This window comes from Carettochelys insculpta, chromosome 3 (assembly GCF_033958435.1).
Source record: "Carettochelys insculpta isolate YL-2023 chromosome 3, ASM3395843v1, whole genome shotgun sequence".
In the NCBI taxonomy this organism is placed as follows: domain Eukaryota; kingdom Metazoa; phylum Chordata; order Testudines; family Carettochelyidae; genus Carettochelys; species Carettochelys insculpta.
The window spans coordinates 87989692-88002154 of NC_134139.1; the positions used below are offsets into that span (position 1 = coordinate 87989692).

General features: G+C 46.0%; 1 protein-coding gene across 1 annotated transcript in view; it reads right to left on the reverse strand.

The window, feature by feature from the left end:
* Positions 1 to 12463, reverse strand: part of LOC142011217 (solute carrier family 22 member 2-like) — a 41807-nt gene that overhangs the window by 12614 nt on the left and 16730 nt on the right. The window contains exons 4-6 of the mRNA XM_074990286.1: positions 3878 to 4046; positions 2999 to 3113; positions 2262 to 2368 (exon numbers count right to left, since the gene is read on the reverse strand). Coding sequence (XP_074846387.1) covers positions 2262 to 2368; positions 2999 to 3113; positions 3878 to 4046 — 391 coding nt within the window. The remainder of the gene's footprint in view (positions 1 to 2261; positions 2369 to 2998; positions 3114 to 3877; positions 4047 to 12463) is intronic.

The window sequence follows — 12463 nt, forward strand, 5'->3', positions numbered from 1 at the left end:
CATCTGCCTCTGAGTTAAAAATTATGTTCACTGAAGGAATTGTCCTTTGTCAAGTGTTCATTCTGCTCTCCATACGCTTACCATCATAATGGAGACTTGGCTGGGCAGTTGGACAAGCAATGTATTGTCTAAGCCACTATTTATCAAGGCTTGGATGGTTGAAAAAATTCTTCATTAAACACAAATTGAACCTGCACCAGGGGAGTTCAAAATGAAGACAAATTCTCCTAATCAAGTGCTTTTATTAACATTCTCATCTTGCCTCAAAAGACAAATTTCCCTACAACTTTCATATAAGGACGCCAAGAGCTTGTCTACATGGCAAGCTACTGTGTGGACAGCCCAAGGTGAGACTCTACATCACACCAGCTTGATAAGCAGTAACATCACACCGGGAACTACCACAGAGTACTGAAGGGTCAGGAGCATGCCTTAGTGCAAGTATTTCACTGTAGCAGGGGTCCACCATAGTGAGTTAGTGCCCAGAAAGTTGGTACATTGTCAGTTCACGCTCTGTATAAACAAGCTTTAAGGCTAGGAAAATTCTCTCAAGGGAACATGAATTTGTCACCATCATCCATGGTAGCATGTGGTTATTTTTGGTGTGACATCAAGATTGGTGCTGTATTAGGCCCAGAATACAGATAGGTCTTGCCCAGAGGAGCTTGCAAATGACAAAACCTCTTGGTCCAGTTCTAGGGGTTAGCTATGTGGTGCTATAAACTCACCTGCTGTTAGTTTAGGGGAAGAATATATAAAAAGGACATAGTAGAAGAACGTGCGTGTAAAGGCTGGTCTCTGCTAACCTACTTTACACTTCTCTTCCTGTCAGTTGGTTTCACCAGTATAAGCCCCACCCACTCAATGAATGGTTAAACAAACTGGTTATAAGAACTAATGACTCTGTCTTTCTCTGAGTGATTTCTATATTGTACACAAGCTTATGATGATTCCCCATAGGCCTTCCCTAACTTCACTCATACCACAGACATCTCGGTGCCATTGGTACAAATCTCTTTTGCTCCCTTCTATGCTTCAGGGTCAGAACCAGCAGCTCCACACAAATTCCTAGAAGCAAACTGGTAACTAGGGGCTATTGCTGAGGGCCAGCAGAGCCTACATAGTCACTTTCACCGTGTCTGTTACTAGAGAAATCAGCATTGCAAACCCATGGCTCTCTCTCTCTAGTTCCACTAGCAATAGAATGTGTCCACACTAGGGCTGCTTTACATCGTTTCAGCTGAGATGGCGCCTTCAGTCAGTAAAGCCCAGTCCTCACATGAGGGACCTCTCCTCTGCACCGTATTCCTCAGTTCTCACCCGCTGCCCAGTAACTCCCTCCATATCTCCCCACCCTGGGCTAAATTCAGACCTGTGAAGGAGACATTTCTGGGGACAGCAGATGCTGTGGGGGTCCACAGAGAGCAGAGGGGCAACTATCAGACTCAATCTTGAGACAGCAGTTGCTGGTGAATTACAACCACACACTTACTCAACTGATGGCATTTGCACAATTTAGGCTACCCCAGTTCTTCTCCCCATAAAATCCCTAAACCAATTTTTGCCTCCCTACAACTGACTGAACTTGCTTACATAGATGCAACATGCTGTTAAACTGGTGGAGAAGGGAATGAGCATCACTTCTGTATGTAGAGAAATCCTCAAGCGGCCCCATAATTCAGCAGCTGGCCACACACTTGAGGTCATCATGGCAATGGAGCTAAATTAAGACGATAGATAAGAACTCTAGCTTGTATGGTTCCAGCCATTTCACTGGACAGAAAAGAGTGATAGAAATTTCCCCAGCAATATAACAGGACAAGCAGCAGCAGCAAGTCTGGATAAGAAGCAACAGAATTCTGAGTACAGGTTGAACCTCTCTAGTCTGGCATTTTCATCTGGCAACATCTGTAGTCCAACATGAAAATTTTAATTAGCTGAACCACCAGTTATCATGGGTGTACAAGTTTCCCGTGGTCCCATAAGATTTCTTTACAGCCACCAGCCCTGGCTCACAGTGTTCTGTGCTGTTATTTTTCTGTAATTTACTCCTAAATGTCTTCTAAGAGCCCAGTAAGTAGTGGAAGTGTTGGTAATGCTGCTAGACATTATTGACCAACCATGTCTGGCAAATTCTCTCATTCAGCCCCGGTCAGGTCTTGAGGTATGCCAGACTAGAGGGGTACAGGAAACGGGAGGTAAGACAAAACTGGAACTTCAGTGCTTTACAATAAGTTTTTAATCGATTTTTTTTTTTTTACCAGTTGTACATCAAAATGACCGTGTGTTTTCTCATCTGAGGTGTCCTAATAAGGTGTATGAATGAAGGATTCAGCCCTTCCCCTTCTTCTGCTTCAAGGTTAATATTCTACAAGAGAAAGAGTGCATTGTTAATTAAGAGCTAAATGGGTTGACAGACATTATGTTAAAGAAAACAGGAAGGGGCTTGTGATATACTCCATTAGAAATGTTACTACAATACATAAATGTCGCCTCAGAAATACACTATTTTACTGTGGGTCTTGATTGGGATACAGAGGAGAAGGAGGATCACAATGAGGAGGAAATTCTTTGGTTTCACTTCAACAGTTTAGTCCTTCCTTGTCTTTTTGGTCTGGTGTTTAAGTGACTTCTACAGCATATGAAGTTTAATTTTAAATCATTTCCTTCTTCTCAACTCTTAGCTCAACAGGTCATGAATCAGCAGCATTGCAGTGCAGAATGTTTCAGCTCTGGAACACGTAGGACCCTTGGCCTGAAAACTGAACTGAAAACTGAGGTTGATTCCTGGTCTGGTTTCAAACCTCTTGCATGACCTGGGACAAGCCTCTGAATGTCTCCATGCGCCAGCTTCCTCATATGTACAATGGGAGGTAACAGTTATCCAGCTGAGACTGTGAGTTTAACTTTGATATTTACCAATAGGTAGAACTGTTTGGGTGGAAGGCATAGAAAAAACTTACATAATGTTCACCTACAAACAAATATTCAAGCTCACCTGTAAATGAGCAGGCAGCTTTTTTCCATTCTTTTTGGCAATATAGTCCACTATCTTCATAGCCTTGTCCTTTTGCCTCTGAGATATCAGCCACCTTGGAGACTCAGGCAGAAACCTGTAACACAAGCATGAAGAGATTGCCATGCAGAAAACAAAATGACACATTGGCACTGAACCAAGGCTAGAGACAGTCCTTCTGTTGAACTCAGTGACACTACTTTCTGCTTTTCATAAAAGCACAGCTCACCATGGTGCAAGATAAAGCTGGAGGAGCAGCCTTGGTAGTAGCCCAGTTTAACTGGAGACAGACACATTCATGGTAAAACAAATATGAAAACCTTGCAATAAGAACACTTACCACACACCCTCAAATCAAGCCACCTGATGACTCCTCATGAGGAACCATTTTCCATCTACACCATCACCAGACAACAAACACCCACACCCCTACCTCAACAGGACTGGAACCTTCGCTCCTTTTATTCATGTCAAATAAATCTCTCAAAAATGGACATAAAAATACTTAGCCATTGGACACGGACCACTAAATAAATCACCATTTCAAGATGTCGTCAGTCAAAACATCCCCTCAATGTATTTTATAATTTCCCTTTGAACAAATGATGCATACGCTATGTTACATCCATCATCGCAACTTATTTTACATCCAATTTTTCTTAATCCATTAACAGCATAAGGTAATGAAAGTTAGTTCCTTAAATATATATATTTGATAAGGTGAGCAGGCTAGTATGCAACTGAGGATTGTACATTAAAGGTGCTTATTCCCTCTTTGTTGATGTAGGTCTTGAGCATCTTTCTTGAGTAAAGGGAAATTACATTTTACATCTTCTTCTGAGGTATAAGGAAAGTGCTCACCAGTAATACAGCAAGAAGAAGAAGCCTGGCAGAGTAACAGTAAGCTGCAGCCATCTCCAGTGAGGAATAGCATAAGCTAGACCATCAAACAGGATGAGTCCAAATGTGAAGGCCATTTGATAGAGAATTGCCACTGTGTTCCTATGGCTTGGGCCAACAACTTCTGTGACTGAAATGTAGATAATGTAAGTCACTGTTCACAAACAGAAGGAAAACTGATGGATCAATTTACAGAGGGAAGAACCAAGAAACCCCACACCAAAAATTAAGGGTTTGAGGATTTTTTTTTTTTTTTTTGGCAGCCATAGGGTTCATTTCAGGGGCTGGTCTACATTATGGGGGACGGAGGTGGGGAAGATCCACCTCAGCTATAAGAACCTCACAGCTGAAGTTGAGATACTTAGATCTACTTACCAGTGTCTCCACTGCAGTGTCAATGAGAGAGTCTATTTTCACCCCCCTTGCACTTCTCATTCTGGCAGAGAACCAGAGAGTTGATACAAGAGTGATTGGTGGCTGATTTATTGAGTCTAGGAGACTCATTAAGTTGATCCCTGCTGGATCTATCACTGACTGACCTGGCCAGTAGGGCAGATATACCCAAGGTCTGCTGACAAACACACTAGGTTCCTTAAAAATTCTCAATTGTTGCATAAAATACAAATACTTTGGTACTTGCAGACCAAGCTTCTTAGGTAGTTTATTTGCATTTAATTTTTTTTCTTATATCTGACTATAATTTGTGTCAGTCTTCTTCTCTGTTATGGCATTCCATGCTCAAGTGAAACACCATTACCAATATTTGGAGATGGGATATTTTACTGCACAACACAAACTATCCTAAATAAAGTTCCCATAGTGTATAACTGAAGGATCATGCAGTGCAAGGAGGTGATCATCATTCTTTGTATGAATGATGTGAAGTGGAGGCAGCTGTTTAAACGCCAGTAGTGGACTTAACACTCAGGTCACTAGAGAAAGCACACGTATGGGTGCGGGCACGTACACATTCATACACCCATATAGGTACAAAATGGGCTAACTGATACTTGAAAGTTTCCTTCATCTCAAACTCTGGATAATGAATTAGCTGGATGTCTTTGCTACTATATTTAGCAATACAATCATTTAAAGAATTGGCATTTCAGTTTGTCACCTTCAGCGTTAACACTCCACTGAGGTGAATATCGCAGTTCACGCAATTTAGAGCTATTGCTTAAAAGCAGTCTGCCCTCCTGAATCCATAAAGCAAAGAGCGCGAACCCATGTCATGTTTGGAAGATTTTCTGTGTGACTGTAAAGAGAGGGGGGAGAAAAAAAAACAAAAAAAACAAAAAAAAACAAAAAAAAAAAAAAAAAACTTACTCACCTTCATGCAGCAACGATGATTCTTTGAGATGTGTCCCTGTGGGTGCTCCACTTTAGGTGTCAGGCTTGCCCTGGCGCTGTAGCTCGGAGATCTTGATAGTTGTTTTCAGCCAGACCATGCAGGAGTGGGCTCTGACATGCCGTTTCGCACTCTGTCATGTCCATGATCAAGTCTGAGTCAGTTCCTCAAAACCGCTTTGAATCTGAAACACAAAAACCCAGAGAAGAATCCGAAGCGGGGAGGAAGGGTGGATGGTGGAGCACCCACAGGGACACATCTAAGAATCACTGTTACTGCACAAAGGTGAGTAACTTCTTTTTCTTCAAGTGTCCCTGTGGGTGCTCCACCTTAGGTGACTGAGTAGCGGTACTCCCCTGCCCAACCAAAACAAACAAGGAGGCAGGTACCGGACTCAAGTCTTGTCCAGGACAGACGCCACCACTATGGCCAAGGAGGTATCCTCAGTCATCTGTTGGTAGACAGTGTAGTGCCAGATGAACAGGTCATAGGACACCCAGGTTGCCACCCTGCAGATGTCACAAAGGGGGACTCTTCTGAAGAACACCCTTGACACTGCCATTGCTCAGGTTGAGCGTGCCCTCGGTTGGCACAGTAAGGACATGTCCTGCAGGGAGTAGCAATTTGTGATGCAGGATGTGATAAGGTAAGAGTCTCTGCGAAGATCCCGCTTCGCCTTTAGAGCGACAGACTACAGACACCATCAGCTTATCGGCTCGACTAGGCCTCTCGTCAGCATCTCTAAGACCAAGTCCAACCTCCACAGGGGCACAACAGGCTGCCTTGGTGGGTGCAGGTTAGCCAGCCCTTTAAGGAATGTGCTGTAATTGGGTGAGCAAAAGACTGATGTGCCATCTATTGTGTGCCTGAACACTGATAGTGGCAGTCAGGTGCACTTTCAAAGATGCCAAGGCTAAAACTTTTTGTTTTAGATCCCACAAGTACTCCAAAATAGAGTGGATCTGCGCTTCACTTGGAGATAGTTGCCTGGAGGGGCACCAGATCGCGACTCGCTTCCACTTCGAAAAGTCAGTCTTATGTGTATTTTGCCATCTGCTCTGCACAAAGGACCACTTTTACTTGATCCCAGCAGAGGTCCTCAGCACTGTCAAACCAGCAGTGTGCCAGGCCGCGGGGTGAAGAGTGCAAGGCTGTGGATGCACAATCACCCCTTGATTCTGAGTCAACAGATCTATCGGACAAGGCAGAAGCTGCGGCATATGCAACAGCATCCTGTGCAGGACAGGGAACTGGTGCTGACATGCCCATGCAGACACTATCGGTATGAGCTTGGCTCCGCCCCTGTTGACTTTCTTCAGCGCTCTGGGAATTGGCATCATCAAGGAAACGCATAGAGCAGTGGACCCCTCCAATTGATCAAGAATGTGTCGCCCTGACAGTTCGGCCCCAAACCCGCTTGGGAGCAATATATCATTTGCACTGGTGATTCAGATGGATAGCAAATAAGTCTGTGACTGGGAATCCCCATCGTTGGAACACTAGGAGAAGAATGTTGTGGCAGATCTCCCATTCATGGTCTGGTGTGAAGTGTCTGCTCAAGGCACCTGCTTCCGTATTGACACCTGTTAAGTACGAAACTACCAGCATTACGTTGTTGTGAGTGCACCAGTTCCATAGGTGAATCACCTCTGCACAGAGAGACAGTGTGCTCCTCCTTGGCGATTGATGTAATACATCGTAGCCATGTTGTCTTTGAGTATCTTGACAGGCATGCCATGAATGCATGGCAGAAAGTGTCTGCAAGCGTTGCGCACCACTCTGAGTTCCAATAGATTTACATGAAGAGATGTCACTGTGGTGTACAGACTGGCCGTTGAAGTGGGCTCCCTATCCCAGCAGGGAAGCGTCCATCATTACGAGCACAGTTGGCTGTGGCTGATGAAACAGGATGCCTGCTAGTAGATTGTCTGGCATCGCCCACCACTGCAAGGACTAGAGGCTATTGTTTGGCACCACAACCCATTTGTGAAGCTTGTGATTTGTGGGTCTGTACACACTCGCTATCCAATGCTGGATGCATCAAAACTGCAGGCGTGCATTTTGAACCACATGAGTGGCAGCCATGTGACCTGTGAGTTGCAAGCAAGTTATAATCTGCACCTTTGGGCTTGTAGGGACCATGTGGATGATGTCTGGAATAGCACAATAACGCTGGAGTGGAAGGTATGCATGAGCAGTGACAGAGTCTAGTCTCCCACCGATAAATTATGTTTTGAGTGGGCCTCCAAGGTTGATTTGTTTGTTTATTATGAGGTCCAAAGAGAGAAAAGTGGCCTTTGCAACCTGTATCATAGTGTTGACTTCTGTCTGAGACAGTCCTTTTAGAAGGCAAATCAGTCAGGTACAGGAAGATGATGATGTCTAGCTGTCGAAGGTGCATCACAACCACCGGGAAGGCCTTGGAGAATACCCTGGGAGCCAAGTCAAGGCTGAAAGGCAGGACCCGGTATTGGAAATGTTCCTCATCCACTACAAACTGTAGAAATCGCCTGTGAGCGGGATGGATTGTTATACGAAAGGAGGAGTCTTATAGGTCAAGAACCGCAAACCAATCCCCATGATCTGGAGCAGGAATTATGGAGGCCAACGTCACCATTTTGAAGCATTGCTTTCAGAGGTGGCAGTTCACATTTAGAAGGTCCAGAATGGGTCCCCAACACCCCCATAGTTTCTTTTGGATGAGGAAGTATCAGGAATAGAAGCCTCTCCCTTTGAGCTCACCTGCAACTGGTTCCACCACCCCTATGGCAAGGAGGTCATCCAACTCTTGTCAAAGCACAGTCTCATGAGGGGGACCCTGAAGAGGGATGGGGTATGGGGGGTGGTGGGTGGGACAGATCAGAGAGGGATGACATAACCCGAAGGAGCTATTTTCAACACCAATCTGTCTGTTGCTACTCTGGACCATTGATTGAGGTATGGTTGTAAGAGGTGCTGAAACAACTTCGGGGAAGGAGATGTGACACTCTCATTGGATGGGGATGCAGCTCTCGATGACACCATCAAACTTGCTACCTCATTTACTGCTGCTGTTGGCCGTGAGGCTGGTTGTTCCTACACATTGGTGGTCTCTGAGGAGGCCTGGACTGATCATATCGCCTTGATTGGTACTGTCTCTGGAACGGTTGGGAGTACGGGCTGAATCGTCTGAGTCTAAATGGTAGTGTGCACATACCCAGAGTTCTGAGGATAGCACGGGAGTCCTTGCTGAAGCGTAGCACCTTATCTGTAGATCTGGCAATAAGTTTTTGTTTGGCAAAGAGCAGATCCTCCATTTTGCCCTGCAGCTCTTTGGGAACACCTGAAGTTTGAAGCCAAGATGCCCTCCTCATAACTATAGCCATGGCCATAGATCAAGCCTCCGTACCAGCCACATTGAAGGCAATCTGGACACTGATCCTGGAAGTAGCATAGCCTTCCTGGACGATAGCTTTCAGCAATGGCTTCTCAGAGTCAGGTATATACTCCATTAGTGATGTTAGCTTGGAGTAATTGTCAAAATTGTGATTCGACAAATGTGCTGCATAACTGGCCATTCATAACAGAAGCATGGAGGAAGAATAAAATCTTCTGGCCAAAAAGGTCAAGACTCTTAGAGGAGTCCTTATCAGTAGACTTGTACTGCAGCACTTTAGCTCTCTGGTGAAAGGGCTCCACCACCAGTGAGTTCAGCTGCGGGGGGTGGGGGGGGAGAGCGAATAAGTACGCCATACCTGTAGAAGGGATGAAGTACTTCTTAGCCACCCTTTTTTTGGCAGCAGGAGCAAAGGCTGGTGTCTGCCATATGATGCCAGCTGCTGCCACAATGGCCTCACCCAAGGGGATAGCAATCTTTGAGGCAATTGGTGGGGGTGGGTCAGGGCTCAGATTTTTTAAACAGGTCTTGCTTCCTCTCTTGGATTTCTGCCAGTTTCACACCTTGGGTACTGGCCATTCTACAGAACAAGTCCTGAAACTCCCTGAGATCATCAAGCTGAGACATACTGCCAGGACTAACAGCCTCACCAGGTGAAGATGAAGATAGATTAGTTCGCGATGATGGCCTAGGAGGGATGTCAGTGTCAGAAAAATGGGCCTCCTCTTCCCCAGACTGAGGAGGCAAATATGGAGGCTGAGGCTCTGATGGTGGTGGAGGTACTGGAGACAGGCTGGGAGACCAGGACACCAAGGAGCATCTTTCTGGTGACTCCCATTGCTCATGCACATCTCATTCTCGACAACAATGTGTCTCAGTCCCAGGATCTAGTGTAGCAAGGATGGTGATGATGCCTCACAGGTGAGTAGCATCATTATGGAGAATGGTACCTATAACCATGCTTGTGCGAAGAATAAGACTGAGTGCCTGGATGAGGGAGGTGGTGGCAATATGGAGGGGCAGCTACCCCCATGCCTCTGATTCGAACTCATACAAGGGAGGAGATCATGGCTTTAAAAATGGTGAAGGTGACCTCAGTCTGTGACGAGACGATGAGGGATGCAAGAACAAATTGAGTACCATCCTGGAGACAACGAGCAGTGCAGTGAAGGCTTGGGAGTGCGCCTGTGCTTGGACTTAGACTAAGCCTTGGTGTGCTTAGGGTCTTTATCTGTAGTTTTAATTAAGTCCTTAGCAGACTGTGGGGCAATCGTTGCCGGGAAAGATAGTGCCTTCGTCAGTGCCTGGGCCTGTGGTGCCACTGGACTCAGGGCCATCGGTACCGAACATGGTGGAGTGGAAGCAGTTAGTGCTGCCTTTGGATGGTCCAAAACCCATCTACCACTAGGTTCTGTTCTGTGCACCGGTGTCATTGGTGGAACCATTTTCTTGATCTTGGCCTTTTTAGACACACCAGAGACCATTTCAGCAGTGCTTTCAGCCTCACTTGTCATTGCTCTTGGTAAGCTAGGCAACAATCGAGTCAGGGAGGCGCTAGGACACCTGAGCACAGAAAAGAGTGCTCTGCGCTTGAGCTGGCTATCTTGGGAAGGCTCAGCTCTTTCAAGAGAAGAAGGCTGGAGGGCCTTGTCAAACAGGATCATACGCAGCTGCATTTCCCTGTCCCTCCGGGCCTGTGCGGTAAACTTTGAACAATATGGGCACTTCTGTGGAACATGCCCTTCTTCTAGGCAGCGAATGCATTTGGAATGGCCATTGGAGGAGGGCATTGCCTTGCCGCAAGTATCACACTTCTTAAAACCAGCTGTGCCAGGCATGATTATGATGGTTGCTTTTAAATGTAAATAAGTCACTTAGATAAGGAGTCTGTTTTCTCCACAGAAGTCGTCAACAAAGCTAAACTGATAGCAGTCGTTAACTTTGGTAAGTTTAACTACTTAAACTTAAGAACTTCAAGTTTAAAACCTTAAAACTTCAACTAAAAGAGTCTCTCTCAGGTAATGAACCAGGAGGAAAAGAAATAAGCTGAACAATGGTCAATGCTGAGGAGAAGGTAGAAGCTCCATTTGCAGCCACTGGCGGTTGAGAGGAACTGGCTGAGTCCAGACCATGTACGTGATAGAAAGAGCATGAAACGGCACCTCAGAGCCTACACATGAGTGGTCCAGCTGATAACAGCTATTAGGATCTCTGAGCTGCAGCACCAGGGCAAGCCTGACACCTAAGGTGGAGCACCCACAGGGCACTTGAACTGTTATTTTAAACACAAAACCCAAATTTTGCAACACCAAAGGAATCCTCAATGGCAACTTTAAACATAAAGTCGCCCAAGGTCCTTGTCATGAATGTGTGCAGGGAAGGGGTTAACCTTCCTGAGATAACCTGAATCCGAGGTGAGCCAATGGGAGTTAGGTAATTCTGTTTAAACTGAGAACAATTGCAGTTCCTAGGGCTCTTATCTCTGTGAACAGCAGAGAGAAAGACAGAGAGGGAAATGTCTCCCAGGCAATTGGAATGAAGCAGCAGAAGCATCCTGACCATTGCAAAATCAGCCATAGAGGTGTAAGTACAAGGGAAATGTATCAGTAATCGCAATCAGGTTGTGTTGTATTTTAAGTTTGCTTGGACTTGGCTGCTCGGTTTTCCCCCTGTAACTTTTAAGATGAATCCAAGGGAAATACGTTTCTTGGCGTGCCACCCCATGATTTAACTTTTCTCTTGTTTTGTGAACAAATCTCTGTCTGTAAGCAACTGATCTGATCCTGCGTCCTCAGAAGGGTCTGTCTGCGAACATGCTATTTGGCCATACAGCTATCAGATTACAGCTGGTTTTTGTTCTCAAGCCCTCTCTCGAGGGGAGCAAAGGGCTGGAATTTCTCTACAGAGGGCATTCCTCAGTATGCCTGCCTGCATTAAAAGGGGCCTCCAAGGACTGGGGTGGGGCCTGGCAGCTACCCTCCAGAGTCCAGGGGATCTGTGACCATGGGAAGTTTTAAAATAAAGTATGTTTACAGACAAGGTGTTTTTCAGTCTCTGTGTGGCCCTCTTTCTGCACTCGAAGTGTGGAGTGGGAAGGGACCCTGACAGTGCTTAAGACCATATTATCAAAACAAAACCTAATGCCAGATCAGCATAGCCTGACAGTCAGTGTGATATTCTCAGTATTTGGGCAGGCCTTGGCACAAAGTCAAACTAGACATATGCCAAGAGCCCAGATATGGACAGAAGATTATTTTAACTAGTGCAGATTGGTGTAAAAGCTGAAAAATGGTCACTGGGCAGGTCTGCGCTACTGCCTAGGTCAATCTTATTTATCTCACTCAGGGCATGGGAAGAAAATATCCCCCCTAAGCAATGTCTACACTTGATCATGCTGGCAGGAGACACTCTCCCATGAGAGGTCAAAGTGGCCACCAGCATGGCCTACTGGTAAGAAAGTGGCCACTGTTTTGGCCTGGTGCATAACCAACTTTCAGGTGTTGCATTGGCAGCACTTTCAGGCCTGGACTGGCAGGACCACTGATGAGGAGGGGAAGAAGCTGCTCTGGGGCCTGATGATTTCAAAGGGTCCACAGAACCCAGCTGCCATCACTGCTGCTGTGACACTGACTGGAGCCACAGGTAGCAAAGGCCAGGCAGGACTGAAGGGCTTGCTGGGGAAGGCTGGTCCCCAACCCTGCCCCTTCAGCCCATGGCCTACCCCTTCCAGGGGCCCAAAGCTGGAGCCCTCCAACTTGCCCAGGAGCCCAGCAGCCTTGTGTACAGGTAAGACACCTCAGCTACTTTCATCCCTGTCTCCCAC